The sequence below is a fragment of the Choloepus didactylus genome, chromosome X (assembly GCF_015220235.1).
Source record: "Choloepus didactylus isolate mChoDid1 chromosome X, mChoDid1.pri, whole genome shotgun sequence".
NCBI classification, from domain to species: domain Eukaryota; kingdom Metazoa; phylum Chordata; class Mammalia; order Pilosa; family Megalonychidae; genus Choloepus; species Choloepus didactylus.
In genome coordinates, this window is record NC_051334.1 from 116,659,615 (window position 1) to 116,676,710 (window position 17,096).

General features: G+C 43.7%; 2 protein-coding genes across 4 annotated transcripts in view; both read right to left on the reverse strand.

Annotated features, from left to right (window-relative positions):
* Positions 1-1,545: 1,545 nt before the first annotated feature.
* On the reverse strand, positions 1,546-16,931 carry PLP1 (proteolipid protein 1). Of its 3 annotated transcripts, XR_005214472.1 has the most exons (8): positions 16,789-16,931; positions 8,493-8,679; positions 7,433-7,694; positions 6,187-6,355; positions 5,655-5,728; positions 4,767-4,832; positions 3,206-3,647; positions 1,546-1,885 (listed from the first exon to the last, which is right to left on the reverse strand). XR_005214472.1 is itself a non-coding variant. In XM_037820982.1 (7 exons), the coding sequence occupies exons 1-7, from the start codon at positions 16,790-16,792 to the stop codon at positions 3,576-3,578; spliced, it is 729 nt and encodes a 242-aa protein (XP_037676910.1). In that variant the 5' UTR covers positions 16,793-16,931; the 3' UTR covers positions 1,546-3,575. The 3 variants fall into 3 exon arrangements, 2 of the variants coding, with proteins under 2 accessions (XP_037676910.1, XP_037676909.1); XM_037820982.1 differs by having other exon boundaries at positions 1,546-3,647; positions 7,538-7,694; XM_037820981.1 differs by having other exon boundaries at positions 1,546-3,647.
* The window catches only part of TMEM31 (transmembrane protein 31), a 103,814-nt gene continuing 103,520 nt past the window's right edge, over positions 16,803-17,096 (reverse strand). The window contains exon 8 of the mRNA XM_037820983.1: positions 16,803-16,935. Coding sequence (XP_037676911.1) covers positions 16,900-16,935 — 36 coding nt within the window. The 3' untranslated portion in view covers positions 16,803-16,899. The remainder of the gene's footprint in view (positions 16,936-17,096) is intronic.

Sequence of the window (17,096 nt, forward strand, 5' to 3'; positions counted from 1 at the left end):
CCTTATTTGCTAGTGTCTAAAAATGAGTCCTTGCCATCCATATTTTTATTCTTTTTGTCTTAAAGTCATCCAACCAGGCTTGCTTGTGGAATATGAATTGTAGTGAGGCAGAAATCAGGAGATTAAAGTGAAACTACTTTTGAATGGAGCTCCTTAACTGATGTCTGACTTGTTCCCCGAGCTAACGTAGCCCTTCTCCCCAGTCATGTTCTTTGCCAGCTGCAACTCCAGGACAAGGAATTTACAGCTAATTTTACATGAGCTTTCTTTAGGCTGGTCATCAGAGTGCTGTCTGAGTGCCAAATTCTGGCCTAGGGTTGTGACAGGGATTTAGTACTATGTCACGGGTGGACTAGTGGGCTAACCATCCAGGGCAGTAGGTGTTTATGTGGCTAATTGGTTTTAATACTGCCCGGTCACAGCTTGTTCAAATTTACTATCCTTATTGTTTACTAACCCTTACTATCTCTGGTCTGCCCCTACATTAAATCTTTCATCCAGCACTTTCCACATAAAACTAAAGTATCATTCATGTATGAAGCACTAAGGGCTCATTATTAGACTATCCAAACAATTCAAAGAAAAGGTAACAATAACCCAACCCTAAACAGGCAATGAATTGGTATCAAAAGACCTGAGTTCTTCACTGTCCTCCACCCTATGTGGGACAGGACCCCCAGGAGTGTAAATCTCCCTGGCAACGTGGAACGTGACTCCGGGGATGAATCTGGACCCAGCATCGTGGGATTGAGAGCATCTTCTTGACCAAATGGAGGAAGTGAAATGAAACAAAATAAAGTTTCATTGGCTGAGAGATTTCAAATGGAGTCGAGAGGTCATTCTGGAGGTTATTCCTGCATTATATATAGATATTCCTTTTTAGTTTTTAGTGTACTGGAATAGCTAGAAGAAAATACCTGAAACTATCGAACTGCAACCCAGTAGCCTTGATTCTTGAAGGTGATTGTATAACCATGTAGCTTACATGGAGTGACTGTGTGATTGTGAAGACCTTGTGGTTCACACTCCCTTTATCCAGTGTATGGACAGATTAGTAGAAAAATGGGGACAAAAAGTAAATGAATAATAAGGGGGGGGTAGGTGGGAGATTTTGGGTGCTCTTTTTACTTTTATTTTTATTTTTATTGTTTTTGGAATAATGAAAATATTCAAAAATTGATTGTGGTGATAAATGCACAACTCTTTGAAGGTACTGTGAACAATTGATTGTACACTGTGGATGATTGTTTGGTTTGTGACTGTATCTCAATAAAACTGAAAAAAAAAAGACCTGAGTTCTAGTCCAAGCTCAGACATACTTACTGGATTTCTTTGGGTAATTTACTTCACCTCTATTTCTTAGTGCCTCCCGCTGTAAAAGAGAAGCGATCAGTGTCTCATCTCTTTATTTCAGAGCATTGTTGTGAGAATGAGTCGGATGGTCTGAAAATACTCATGTACCTTGAACAAGGCACAACGTAAGCTACAATTATTATGGTTTCTATTGTGGGGTCAAACAAAACAATTCACTCAAAGGACATGATGTTTGATTGAGAACATTCTTAATTTTATTTTCTTTAATTTTATAAAATACATTTTGTAAGATAAGTTTCTAAAAGTTTATCCTTTATGTGTGTTAAAATTGAAATTCTATATCAGAAATGAAGGAAACATTTTCAGTCGATTAACTCTCTCGGTGTATGTATATGTGTGTATGTATGCGTGTGAGGTTTTCAGGGTAGGGTTGGTTACTTGTTATGTTATTAAATCAAAACAAAACACAAAGTATGGATTACTTCACTTTCCTTGATCTTGATTGGTTTCTTACAGAACCTTTTCCCTCTCCTCCCTCTATGCAGCCTGGAAGCTTATCTTGTATATTGGTCTGGAAAAAAAAATATCAGGTATCTTTTTGTAAAGATCTTACATCTCCTTATACATTGCTGAAACCACTTTGGGGAGAAAACAAAACAGCTTTTTACAAAAAAAAAAAAAGAGCTACCATTATACCTTGAAATTTTTCCTTAAATAAAGATCAATCAGACCCTTTTTTAACCCAAAGTTAACAGAAACTGGAAGAGAAGACTGAAATGTGGGAACTATTCAGGTTTCAAACTCTTTCCACTTGCACTTTTCCTTGGACGCTTACTAACTGAATAGCTGACAGCTTGTGCATTCTGTTATGTGATCTGTACCAGAAGAAAATAACCTTCATGTTAAACCTGACTCTTTAACCTACCAATAGGACATTGCTAAAGCAAATCATTTCCCACTAGCTAGAAAGGAGGATCAAATAGGTTATTCAAATTGAGATTTAAATTCACCAAAGTTGTTTCTGCCAAAGGCAGAAGAATTTGTAGAAAATCCCAATAGATGCATGGTACTAGCCAATTTTAAATATCATCTGTGATGCTTAATGTCCAATTTTCATTTGTTAAAGAATCATAATCAAATAATCATTCTCCAGACCTTTCTGGTACAACCGCAAACAGGTGATAAATTGGGAAATGTGAAATATGCACCATTCTGAAACAAATCAAGATCTTCAAATCACCTACTATAACTGAATTGACAATACTCCATGAAAAGAGCACCATTGTGAAGATATGACAGAAACCAGAGTACACAACTAATTAACACGAAAAAAAAAAAGACATGCTATCCAAAGAGTTATCTATCCTGTGTCTACCAGAGGGCCCTCTTAGGTTACACCATTAGCCACTGGCAACTGCTGCTCGTTATGCCAGTCTTTTTCATGTAAGCTAGTTTCCTGCTATTCTCAGCTCCTTGGAAACCACAGGGTTGTCATGGTAGCTGTTATAAAGGAAAAGGGAATGAGGAGATGCTGACAACAACCTGTTTCTCTTCCCTAACAAGGTGTAAGGTCAGGTGCCCTCTTTGTCTACACAGACACTACGCTCCCTTATGCTATAAGTAGAGTTGGCAGAGTTAGGGTTTAAATAGTCCATCACCATCGGGGTCAGTGCTCTCTTTCTGTGGGTGAAAGATCCTTGCTTTGACCCCCTTCTCCCAGATGCAAATAGGCAGATTTGGGCAAATGCTCTTATAGTTTCGCTGGCATTTTTTTCTTCTGTTGTCAGTGGTAATAGGGAAACAGGAATGAGTTCTCTGTTTTTTACACCAAGGAGAATATATTTGGTCTCTACAGATCACAAGGGGACCAAGTAAAATTCCTTCTCTCTACCTGAGCATCTTTCTTTCCACTTTGTTTTCCATCAAGTGGAAGTGCGCTGTGAGAAGAAAGCACTTCCTGGTCCTCAGGAGATGCTTGAGAATTGAATTAAAGCCTCCATTTCTTTGTGACTTGCAGTTGGGGAGTCACCTTCTTAGGCATTTCCCATTTCTAACAGGAACCAGCTGTGAAACAAAATGACTAAAAGAGGTACATAAGAGGGGAGAGTCCATTAATAACTGCAAGACTCTCCTTTCTTGTCACACTCGTCAAAAAGAGGGCCAGTCAGTGGCAAAGGCAAAGAGTTAAGATGGGAGACGCAGCATTGAAGGCTGTGGGGTTAGAGCCTCGCTATTAGAGAAAGGGGAGTTTCTATAGGAGATCAGAATTTGGTGCCTCGGCCCATGAGTTTAAGGACGGCAAAGTTGTAAGTGGCAGCAATCATGAAGGTGAGCTGTAGGGAACAAAAAAGAGAACATATGTGAGAGTGGAAAAGGCAGCTCTCTCTCCTCAAATCATTTTGGGAATGAAGAGGGGTAGGAATAAAATCAGAACTAAAGAAAGGAAAAACCCCTGCTCTGCAAAAAGTAGCATATCCAGGCTTTCTCACTAAATACTCAACTAGAGACATTTCTTTCCAATGACCCAGGCCCAGAGAATCAACTCAACAAGGATTTACCCCCCACCTCTGTTCAGCCTAGAACTGAGTTTTCCTCAGGGAAGTGAACAGTCCAAATCACATGTCTGAGTGATTTGGAGTCATTGGGGTGCTGACTGTAGACACACAGCCATGACCTGTAGCCCAGCCCTCCCCTACTTAATGCATCAATTTATTTTACAAGGTGAGAAGCAACTCAGTTTTGTATTTTAAAAAAGCCCCAGGAGTAGGGACCAGGAGTTCTGGAAATTCATCCTTGTCTTTTCCCCAGCTTATTAAATGACTTCAGATAAATCCCTTCACTCTTCAGTGCCTTAGGTTTTTAATCTGCACAATGAGTACACTACATTGACACTGTGCTGGTGTTAACACCATCAACAAGATCCAAGGACATAGAACTGCATTATAAGTAATAATTCTAATAATGTTAGGAGAGCCTTCCAGTATTACCATGAGAGTAACTAAATCCTTGGAGAGGGTTCAAGATAGATCCGTATTTACAACATAGCTAATTCGAACTCCTGGCTAGAGCAAATCATGTTTAACGATGTTTCAGTGTTCTCGTCACTAATCTCACCAGAATGTGCTGAGAATTAACTGAAGTTTATAACTGCAAGGCACTTGGCAATATTAGCTGCTCTGTAAATGTGAAATGTTATCATTAATAACTATGAATCTCTTAATTCCTCTTTCCTCATACCATTTTTCTTGTTCTTGTCTAATTTCTGAAGCTTTTCTACTTTCAGAAAACCCAAATCCACTGGAAGTACACAGTCTCTAGACTTTTGCTGTCTCCTCCCAATAGCTTCTCTCCAGCATCCCAAGGTTGGAAGCAATCTAGCCTCCTGCCTTTCAACATAGCTGTACCCAAGCCATTCCAGGACCATTTATTTGCCAAGATCAAAGACAGCTCACCAGGGAAACAAGTGTGGCCGCAGCTCCCACAAATGCAGCAATGAACAGGTGGAAGGTCATTTGGAACTGCAAGAAAATGCAAGAGGGAGAGAACTGTTTCTCACAACAAAGATGTGCTCTGATATAAATCACAAATGCAGCTTTCTGAACGTGTTGCTACCTTTTTTGTGTATTAATTCTGCATCTCTAAATTGTCATTTCCCTGAATGCAGTTCTCCAATTCTTCAACGTACACCACAGCACCTAACCCCACGGCACCCAGAACACAGAACACTCATTAGAAATCTAATATTCCCGAGTAATCAATTGGTTCCCTACAGTTTTACCCAGGATCCCGTTTTTGAAGTCAACATTTGCTTTCAAAGAAATGGTTTACTAGCTTCCTCCCCAGGATTTACTTTTATTTCCCTGCCTCATTTGTGTATAATATCTGTTCTCAAGACAGTGCTTTCCTTTTTCAAATGGTTTTTTTTTTTTTTTTTACCTCTCATTAGAGATTAAGAAGTTCCAAATTGAAAGCGTTTTGTAAAACCCATGAATGTCTCTGTGCACAGCCCGTTTTCTTGATAAGTTTTTTAACTAAAGGAATGAAAATTTTCATTTGGGGGATTTTTCCATTAAACTATATCTTTACCTAAAGCTACCAATTTCTCCTTTAAGGAGGGAAGTTTTGGAATGGAAGTCTTTATGCAGCTCTAGGGGAAGTAGTTATTTTACCATCTTTGCTTGTTGGCTCAGGCATACTCAGTCAATATTTTGTAGAAAGTAATCTGGTAACTCAAAACCTAGCAAAGAGACACTGTGGCCCTTAAAATTGAAGGCCATGGGTAGGAATTTGTATGGTACACTAACCACCCCTCTGTAAATTAAACTAAATAGCCAACTCACCTCAGCTGTTTTGCAGATGGACAGAAGGTTGGAGCCACACACTTTGCCAGGGAAAGCATTCCACGGGAGAACGCCTAAGCAAGACAAACAAATGGACTAGGGTAAGCTTGGAGGAGCTATGGGGTCACATGGAAACTTTCCCCCAGAGCCCTCCTTCCATTTTTTATCATCCTGACTGAAAAGTCAGATCCTACCAACAATCGAGAGCCTCTTCTCTAAAGATTTACCAAAAAAAAAAAGAGAAGGTGGTATTGGGAAGTTGTGAAATTTTGTGCTTGTAATTGAGATATGCTGCTTCTGGGTTGAGAACAGCAGTCAACTAGAGTAGAGCAGTGTGAACAGTCAAGAAAACTCCCACAACTTCCAAGACGTTCCCTTTCCAGGAAATAAACCTCTCCAGTTTCGGTGGAGAGGGATCTGTGAATCCCACATATCCATAATCACCACCCTCCTTTACTCCAGAAAAAGAGCCAAATATATAGAGCTTCCATAGGGGACAGGGGGGAGCCAAGACACCCATGCCCTAACTCACCATACATTCTGGCATCAGCACAGAGACTGCCTATGCTGGCAGAAGTCTTGCTGGGGAAGGCAATAGACTGGCAGGTGGTCCAGGTGTTAAAGTAAATGTAAACAGGTACAGCAGAGCAGGCAAACACCAGGAGCCACACAATGGTCAGGGCATAGGTAATGCCCACAAACTAGAACGATTGACATGGGACGGTTAGAGAGCAGCATCAGCCTGCAGACATTAAAACACAAACTGGGAGATCCTGGAGTGGCATGTGCCAGACATGAAACCAGATTCCAGGGATCTCCACCAACTGAAATTAGTGAGCAGGGCATCTCTGCCAAGTGTCACTGGCAGTATCTACTAGAGAATTGATTGGCCCCAAGTGTGAGGGGAGGTGGGGGAATGGGCGGCGGGGGGGGGGGGGGTAGAGTGAGGAGGATCCCTGGGTTAGAGAGGCTTCAGGGGATTGTCTGGGCAGATGAGGTGTAAAGAAATCAAAACAGATCTTGAAAGAAAGTCGTGCCACTTCATGCCTTAGGCTGAGCTTAGAAAATGTTCCCTGTCACAGGACTGTTGTCCCCTAGTTTTTGAGCAAAGTCAATTGGAGATTTAAATTTCAGATTCAAAAACCTTTCTAAGCCAACTGCTGGCCACAAAAAGAAAAGACATCACCATAACCCACATATGTTGAGTCCCCAAAAGATCTTAAACCCTAGAGTCTGAAAATCAAGAAGCATGGGATAGCCCTTGAATGAAGATGAAACATTAAATATGCAGGTCTACTCTGGTTCCTTCTGGGAGCTCCAATAGTGTAGGACCTCAGAGTATTGTGAATTCCACTTTGGAGTCAATTATTTAATTTCTATGATCCACCCTCCCTCTCAGACCAGATGCCTAAGACTCAATCCCATGAGTAGCATTTTTATACTCTTGAGCAGTCAGATCCACACTTATTGTGGTCCCTGCTAAGAGAAAAGAGATACCAACAGATGACTTAGAAATGGTCTGATTGTTCAATGCATTCTACAAAACTCACAATTTTCATTTTGAGACGAAATTTTCTGGGGAACTTTTGAAAGATGTGGCTAAGCCAGCTGGGCACCATGTTCTTCCTGACCTTTTCATTTCGGCTGTAGCCGTCACTTCCTCACTCAAAAGCCAGGCCCCTTGAGAGGACCCAGCCTTGGGTGGGGTTGAGGCCACAGACTCCCGCCCAATCGTCCCCCACCCCTTGTTATTGCCACAAAATCCTGAGGATGATCACCTTGTCGGGATGTCCTAGCCATTTTCCCAAACAATGACACACCCGCTCCAAAGAATGAGCTTGATGTTGGCCTCTGGAACCCCTCCCCTTCTGGCCCCCTGTTACCGTTGCGCTCAGGCCCTTGCCGCAGATGGTGGTCTTGTAGTCGCCAAAGATCTGCCTGACTGCGCCGGTGGTGTAGAAGCCCTCAGCCAGCAGGAGGGCCCCATAAAGGAAGAAGAAAGAGGCAGTTCCATAGATGACATACTGGAAGGCATGGATCCTACATTAACAGATAGCCAAAAGGGACCAGAGAATTTTATTAATTGAGGACCCGGTGGCTCCTTTTCTGCATTCGTGAGGTAGACCCACAAGTGAGCACCTTAATAAGGCTAGGGATTCTTTAGAGGACTCTCTAAGGCTCCTTCCTCCGTGCTTTCACCTTATCTTTACTGAAGTAAAGGAAAACAGGGACCATGTAGCCAGGAGCACATACTTCTCTACCACACATTGCTTACTGTGTGACCTGAAAAACCAGGGCCCTTCTCTCCTTGCCTGACCCTTCAGAGATGCTTCCTCAGAGGTGAGAGGAGAGAGGAGCTAGACAAGATGGAAGAGGGCCCAAGGAGCAGCAGGAGCCTAACTTGCTCTAGGAACAGAAGAGACCTTAGTACTGGACCTGAGCAGACTCAAGCAGTGTGTCCAACCAAGAGCAGGAACCCCACTCTGTCCAGTCATCGTGCCTTCTCTGAATTCTCCATATCTACTATTGTGGAGGCACTGACTCATCAATATTAATCATACCTAGCATGAGTCAGACAGAAAATGTGTGAGAAAACAAGGAGGGGGTTGGGAGTGGACTGGCAGGCAGACAGACCTTCCTTTCCAAATCTGGCACTTTCCCCTCATTTAGGACTTCAGATTTGGCAGAGGTGGAATCCATACACAGTGGGAAGATTCAGGCATCCTGTCTGGCTCCACACCAATCCCCTACTAGTCACTAAGGTGCCCATGAGTTCTGCATCTCCGGGAGGCAGCGAGGGAAAAAGAGGTGGGTTTGTGTAGGAGGATAGGTACTTACACATTGATGAGATACTCATAGTCCTGGTAGTTTTTGGAGAAGTAGGTCTCAATAAGCTTTTCTGTGCCAGTGAGGGCTTCATGTCCACAGCCACAGAACAGTGCCACCCCAAAGAAACACAATCCAGTGGCCACCAGAGAAGCAAAGGGGGCCCCTACCAGACATCTTGCACAGCACTCTAACAAGCCTGGGAAAGGAGGGGAAACAGTCAGGGAAGTACAATGGGTAGCTCATGCTACTCATGCTACTCTGCCTCTATCAGACCAGCCAGTCTCCATGCTCACAAGCCCGGAGACAATGGTCACCCAAGAGTCCAAAGGCAGGAGAGTCTAGAGGTTTAGGCTTTCGGAGTCTGGGGTGGACCCAGAATCTTTACTTTATTCCATTCTCTAAAATAAATCCTTATCTTTAGTTCCCAGAATTGATATTTTTTAAAATAATTCAGTAACTCAAGTAGCAAGCTAGAGAGATTTTGCAATCAGTGCCTCCTTTCTTACCACTCTGGTTTGATTGTTTGTTTATTTGTTTGTTTTGGTCACTCAGCAATTACTTATGAAGTGCTTACTCTGTGCCTAGCATTGTGGTATGTGGGATCTGAAGACATAAAGACATAGATTCAGCCGTATGGGAGGGCTGAGTTTACTGAGGAAGAATTAGTTATACAGATCTCATATTTTCAATGAATAATTCTAGGCAGCCAACTAAGTGGTTTCAGAGGGTAAATGCATTTGGAGTTCCAGGAAGGGATGAGTGCTGGCTAGAGATGTTGGTATTGTCACACAAGATCTGAGTCTTGAAGGGCATTCCAGGTGGGGGAAACTTTGGAAATTGCATGCTTGGGGATATTCTTAAACATTGTATATATTTCCTGCAAGGAATGCTTGGTTCTTCTTAGTCTAGAAATTCAGGGAGCAGTCCAAAGAGAAGGAAGGAACTGGCAGAGGGCAAGAGAGGGCAATGGGAAGATTACTATTATTCACAATAATAATAATGCAGGCTCAATGAATTTTGGACACTTTGCACGACTGCTTTGTGTCCCTATAGTGTAGTTTGGCCAATGTCTCCACCCTCAGTCCTACACTGAGGTTCTGTCAAAACAGCTACAGACAGACATCTTTTATACAAAGTCAGCAAACCATGAAACATCTTTCTGGCATGAGGAAAACACACCAGAGCCTAGGAACACAGGTGACTTAAAGTGCTAAGCATCCCTGACCTGATGCTCCAGGCCCCGTGCCAGTGTTGCTGAGAAACAGGAAAGGCACATAAGAAATAACAGGCTCTGAGAGCAGTTGTGCCCCAGGTACCAGCCCCGATACCCTAAGTTGCCACATAGGATGAAACTTAGCAAATGTCAAGTAGATGACTGATGAGATGGGAAAAAGGATGGCTCCCACTTGCCTCTTGGCCAAACCCCTAAAAGGAAGGTGGTAGGAATGAAAATATTAAGCTCTTCAAAAAAACTTTATATACACATACATATGCATGCATAATTTGTAAATGTGCTGGGGAATCTGCTATTTTGGAATAAACATGTAGCAAGAGCATAAATTGCCTCAATTTTTTGAGTTTGGATTTTTATATTCAAGCATTTCTTCTGACCAAACTTATTTATCCGAAGGGGATGGGGGAGTCCTTTGCCTGATCCTCTTAAATGCTAGAACAGTTTCTTTTTAGCCCCAAATACATGAGCACTTGGTGAGTTGCATAGATGGAGTACATCAGTGTGAACAGTTTTTGAAGGACCAACTTATCTCAAACATGGGAAAGTTGAGGTAGAGGCATTTGTCTCTGTTCTCAGAGCCACAAAATGGGTGAGGCTGTTACCCACCATTGCCTAAAATGATAGATGCTTCCTGGGCCTCAAAGAGCATATTCCTCAAAGATCCTTGTATGTCACACCACAGATAAGGCTCAGAAGCCCAAGCCAAGCAAAGTAGCTGGTATTTACAGCAGAACTGAGTACCTTTCCTTTTCCAAGAACAGCAGCACTGCTGTCAGAAAACTTGGCCTCTATGGGAAGCAATCAATTTGTAGATATGCTGATGTAAGTGGAGGCTAAGTTTACTCAGCATGAACTTTGCAAGAGTGCTTGGTAAGAGTGCCTCATCAGAGCTGGCCCGTGGTGTGTGTGTGTGTGTGTGTGTGTGTGCACGTGCAAGCAAGCACATACACACATAACTATACCAGAGAGAAATGCACGACTGAAATTGATCGTTGTTCTCAGGAAATGACTCAGAAATTGATCTCCTTCTTTTGCAACAAGTTAAGATGTTATATGCATCCCGTAAATCAAGAAAAGGAGCTTGGAAGTAAATAGTGCTGCCATTTTCCTCTCTATCCAACTCCTCCCCACCCTCGAACACTTAGACTCTTCTCGTTAAGAACGGCTCTGAAGCTTGAGGGGTGGAGGGAGGAGAAGGTCAGTGACCCCACTGTTCCTTCTCTCCCCAGTACAGGGTCAGGGCTTGGACAGAACCCTCCACAGCTCCCCCAGACAAAGGAGCCTTGTTTTCTCCTGAGATCTCAGGAGCCTCATTGGTATTCTGCAGGGGCCTCCGGGCCTGGGGGTGGGGAGGGGGTCAGACCCAGGGAACAATGGCAGGACTGTTTGTTTAGTCCAGGGTAAGGAGAGCCATCCACCCCAGCAAGTGGCCGTCCTGGGCCCACTCACTGCCTCCAGCCTTTTCATTCTGGGAGGAGCTAAATGGTGGTGCAGGTGTGATCAGGGATGGATGAACTTGAACCCTTGCTAACCAAATAGAGAATTCCACTCAAAGCTTCAGCCGATGCCCCTCCAGGGTTGTAAAGACGAGGAAAAAAATCTTTAGTTTTTTCATCCCTAACAAGAGTGTCATATGTGGTGTTCTTACTGGGTGATAAAGGGCTATGCTATGGGAGCAGCTCTTGAATCACCAACTGAAACTCTTTCTTCTTGCATTCTGTTTTCCTCTATTTTACTAGAGCTCAAATAACTTAGTACATCCTTTTCTGCTCCACTGCCACTCAAAGCAAAGGACAAGAAGAAAATAGGCTTAAACAAGTCTCTAATGCAGAATATGAAATCAATTGTCTTGGATAAATCTATCATTTGGGCTATAAACAGCTCAACAATATCAGCAAAAGCATTGGATGTCCATTTCTGTCATAGTCAAAATGAAATATTTGCTCTGAGGGCTTATAAGTTTCAGCAGAAGTGAAGATTCTCACTCAGGCAGTCCAAGCAAAAATCAAATTTCAGATTCCAACTGGGGAAAAACTTAGGAACATGCAAGAAATTGTGTCTTCATCAAAGCAGTTGACAATCAAAGCGTTCTGAGAAAGGTCCATTGGGTTAGTTTAGACTTTTCACAGCCCAAGAAATGTCCTTGGGCATAAATGAATAATAGCCTAAAGTCATGGGCTCTTCATTTCAGGACCCCTCATGGTTGAAGGAGTGTTGTTTGATCCAGGAATCCTGTGAAGGATTCCAGAGGAGTTCCTTGGCTCTCTCAAGAGATATCTTCACATTCCCAGGCTAAATACAGACTGTGCCATGGTAGAGTTGGCACAAAAGAACTCTACAGTAATAATATTGCCCAATGCAACTTGATTGGGTTAAACCACCTGACTTTGATGAGCAGTCATAGAGAAGAATAAGGACCCACACCAGTATTTTCCTTTCATTGCTGTTTATGTGGATTCAGTCCAAGTATTAAGCGCCTTAGCTATAACTTAGACACTATCGGAAACAGAGAGGAATTATATAAGGCCTAGTCCCTTTCTTCAGATAACTTGCAGTCTTGTTGGGAGAAAACAAGTTTATGTTACAATGGATATTACCAAGTCCTGAGGGCAAAGGGTAAGCAAAACTGAAACATCAGTTCGGTGTTGGCTGGATTTATCTGCAAAGCCCTCAAACTAATCAATCTCTAATTGAACTTAAAGCTTTTCTCACTAACGCTCTTCACAGGGGTCTGACAAAGATCAACAGGACCTTTGTAACTCTCACCCAGATCCACGTCCATCCAAGGCACTGTGTTGATCCTGAAGCTATCTCTTTAAGTAGGAGCCAAGTGCTCCCAAGCCCTCCTTTCTTTCCCATGCCCTGAGCATGCCTCAAGGACCAGCTCCATGATGGAAATTCAGTGTGAATCTGGGAGCTCATCAAAGGGAAGAGAGGAAGGGCTTTCATCGAAAGGGATGGTAGAAAGAGACTGATTGTACCCTGTACAATTCCCAGCCTGTCCCTTGAATCCAGCTGACAAAGGGAGAGATAGAAGAACCCTATACAATAGAGCTAAACAACAGGCAGGCTCATTGAATGAGAAACTGGCCCCATCTCCCTAAGTCTCTAATCTGCCATACAGTCTTACCCTCCTCCCAGAACCCACCCCTTAACCTTATCCCGTGAACAGAGGCCTCCTTGATCAGGGCCTATGGCAGGGCCAAGATGCTAGAGCAGCCGTGACTGGTACTGGGGATGGATGGGGATCAGTGGGTGGGTTCTAGGAGTGAAACAACAATCGTCAGGAGGTTCCAGAGACAAAGACTTTTGCTTTTGCTTCTCCTGGTCAGACAAAGCCCTGCCTATGATCTTGCCTTTACTTCATGATATCAACACATACCACATCCAAGGACTGAAAAGGGGTCCTGTAGGTGCTGAGGCCTGGAAATCCAAGCCCTGCTGGATATTAAAGTCATGTGGACAAGGTTAAATAAAGAGGAATCCTGGCCTCTTCTTTGGACAGGTATTATTATCACATGGCAACAGCATCTGGGCTACCTTGTTTCCTATACTCTCTGCTCCTCCCCGAGATACAATACACACACACACTTATGTATGCATGTGCACTCACGGGCATGCCATCAAAGCCCAAAGATTGGGAGGCAGAGATAGAAGCTTGATTGTTAAAACCTATCCCTCACATATCATCTCTGCCTTGCCCACTTAGGGGAAGGTGAAAGAGAAGTACCTGGCACTAAGCTAAGAAACAGTAGTTATCATACCTGATTCTTTGGTAAGTCTCCCACCAATTTCTCGTCTCTCTCCTTGGTTGCAGGGTGAAGCTGATCTGGGGAACCTTGTTCTCTTCTTTGGGATGTCACAGGCTCTTCTGCAGAGCCTGCCTGGCAGAGAGCTCAGAGGCTGGCACAGAGCTGAGAGATCATGCTTAGGGCTGTTCTGGTATAACCAAGGAAGGATTAATCAATCGGTACTTGCAGAGCTTTTGCTGTAAGTTTGGCCCTGGGTAGGGCCTGGCAGTGGGAAAGGAAGGGAAAGCTGCTCTGCTCACTGCTCCAGCTAATGTGACCCATCCTGATCATGTCAGTTTTCCCACATGTCCTTCTCTGAACCTGAAGTTCTGTGTTGCTTTCTTTCAAGACCAAGAGCTACACCCCAGAGATGGATTTCAGTGCTTCAAGATGATGCACAAAAAGGCAACAGTGCTGTGAGGGCAAGATGCTACTGGCTGGAGCTCTGCTTCGATGGGTCTGGAGACCACATTTCCCCTCCTGCCCATCTCCCAGGGGTTTCTTGGGCCTTGTTGCAACTCAGACAGCTCTGAGAGAGCAGTCCTAGTTGTCAGGCTGTTGAGCAAACGTCTCGCTTTCCTAGCTCAGAACCAGGAGGAAAGCACCCCTAAGCAGAGCAGACCTTTTAATCTGCCTGGCCCTCCAAGAGCTCCTCTGGCTCTGCAGGGCCAAGGGAGAGGAGTAGGGTGGGATTGGCTGTCCTTGATCATTTTAGTCAGTATCCCTAAGAAGAGAAAATGAACATGCCAGTTTGGATCTGGTTTCTTATAAGCTCCTAGCATTCTCATGGTATTCTTGCAATCTTGGTGGGATTCAGTTAGACCTTAGGGATTTTGTAAAACTGGGCCCCTGCTCGGCCTCCACACTCTTTGCCTGGGTTACACTCACTTACCCTGAGCCAGCCAAAACTATACTGCTCGGCAAACAGCCACCTTTGGAGGGAAGCATCACAGTCTGGTTACCAGGGCAACAGCCACTGTTCTCAGACAACAGGCTTGCAGGGGCCAATGTTTTGCTGTTCACTAATGGCATTGTATTACCGAGCAGAGAAAAATCAGCTACTGCTCTTTGGTCCTTTTCTGGTTCCACTATTATCCCAAAGACTCATTTGGAACACCTTCCCTCCCAAGTTGGGACAAAGTTTAATGAGCTATCATTTCTCCATAAACATTTTGTGCAGATAGTACTCAACTGAGTGTTCCTCTTCACTTCTAATCCTAAGGGATTCTATATGGTTGAGGTAGTGATCTCCCTGTTCCTGAAGGTGATGAAGCAGAGGCTGTATGAACATTGAATTGTCTGTTGTAGAAGGGAATCCTACACTGAGGGTTGGCTCAGACAACTTCTAAAGTTCTCCGCAATCATGGATTCCAAGATACAATTGTCTACTGCAATTGTTAAGCAGCAACACACTCCAAAACAGAAATGGAAGCAGTTCAGTACCTTATTAGAGATGGTCTATAATTCACAAAATATTTCAGTTATTGGATAACTGAAAACTCAACAGTTACTTCATCATGTGTACTTGGCCCAAATGTTGCCCAACTCCAGGATCCGGGATCCAATACATGTCACACTGGTGCCCTCATATATGGCCATCTTCCTCTGGAGGAAATCATCCAGCCTTCAAAACAGGAAGTGTCCCTATGGGGGTTGTTATGTTATGTCCCATAACAGGGTTCTCAACCCCTGAGGAATTAATATTCAACATCCTTCTTAACCCCTCTCTGTTTTAAATTTACAACCTACCCAATCAGCTGCCCTGACATTACGATAGGGCTCCTGATGTTACCCAGGGCAGGAATTGAATTCCTCCAGCATTCACCTCTCACCCGGGCACATTTAGTTGGTCAAATAATTCTTAACCCGGCACACAAAGTACACAAAGGAAACCCAACCATCCTGGAAAGATTAAGAGTCAGCCTGTGCACAAGTGATTGCATGATAATCGGTATTAACATAATTTACTCTTAGAGAGATCGCCCAGTTTCAAAGGATTTCCACAGCATTTTTATTTGATTCTTACAACCCTGAAAGTAAGCAGAGCAGTTATCTTTATCCCCATTTTCCAGATGATCAAATGGTTATTCACAGTGCCCTGCCCCAGTTCACTCAGTTCATAAATGGCAGATCTGGGATTCAAACCTGATTGTTCTGACTCCTAATCCAGTGCTCTTCCCTCTTAACTATCCTACTTGAATAAACTCTTCAAAAAGCTCTCTCGGTGTTTCAGGATGAAACAACCTAAAAGCTGACGCTGGTTCAATTATAATTGAAAACCTATGTTGTTGGAGCCTACTGGGTACTACATTTGATAGTGAATACATGGGCAATGATTCCTATTTCATTTAGGATGCATCCAATCTGCTACCCTTGTTTTGCCAAATGTGATCAGGATCGACAAGTCTCTGTGGCATCCTGTATGGACAAAGACACTTGTGTTGGGCACACCTTGCTCTGAGTAGGTGCCACCAGAGATCAGAAACTCATAGCTTCTCTCTTTGTTCAAGGAACCTAGAGAAGCCCTCTGTATTCAAACAACTCAGCAAGAGACCTAAGGTCCCAGCAGCCTCCCTGTCACAAGCAGGGATTTGGAGTCTGAGTCATGCCCTCAGAAAAGTTAAGTCTGTGACATTTCTTAGAAATGGTTACCCATATGGGCACACGCACACACACATGCACGTGCGCACACACACACACCCCTACACATATCTATTCCCCATGATAAGGCCATTGAGGACTTTATTTTCATTTCCTGAATTGGCCTCCTCTGCCATGGCCAAACCTGAATCTAGATTGCCTGGTCCCCAAACTTCCTACCGATGCCAAACAGGGTCCAAGTTTTATATCAAGCAACCAGTTACTTTATACACCTGAAGGCTAGCCAGCCCTCATATGCCTCCAGCAGAACCAAGGGTGCCAGCTGACCTGGCCATTACCAGGGCGTTGAAACCAGAAGAAAAGAAAAAGTAGAAGGAAGTGAGGGGGTAGGAGGACACATGATCACATCCATCCTGCTGGGCACTCTCTCCAAGGATCTCTGGGACTCTCCACGTGCTGTTGGCATTCTTTGGCAAAAAAAAAAAAAGCATCATTCTCAGTACAGCAGAGAAGGAGTTAACCTATTTGAGTGCTAAGGAATTAAAAAGATTAAAAAAAAAAAACACGCCAAAACACAGCTCATTTAAACCATGGGAAACCCTAAACCCCAAAGTTGGAAATCCTCTTGCGAATTCCTGTGCCTGCTTAAATTTTCCATGCTAAAGTTTTTGAAACTCACCCATGTCTTTGGGACTCTGACTCCAATTGCAGCCGGCTGGCTAGTCTGCTTTGCGGCTGACTTTGTTCAGCTGGCAGGATCCTGGTCTCTCCAGGCTCCTTCTTCGGTCCTTTACTTTTTCTCTCTGAGTATCTTTGTCCTCTTCTCCTGCAATGAAAAGGGCTTTCTGATTGACAGCCAACCCCCTTAAAGGGACAGGCCTGCTTTCCTCCTCCTCTCCTCCTCCCCTTCTCCTCCCCTCGTCCGCACCTCCTCAGGGATGCTCCTTTCTCTAAGGTTTCCATCTTCTCTTTCTGCCTCTCACTGCC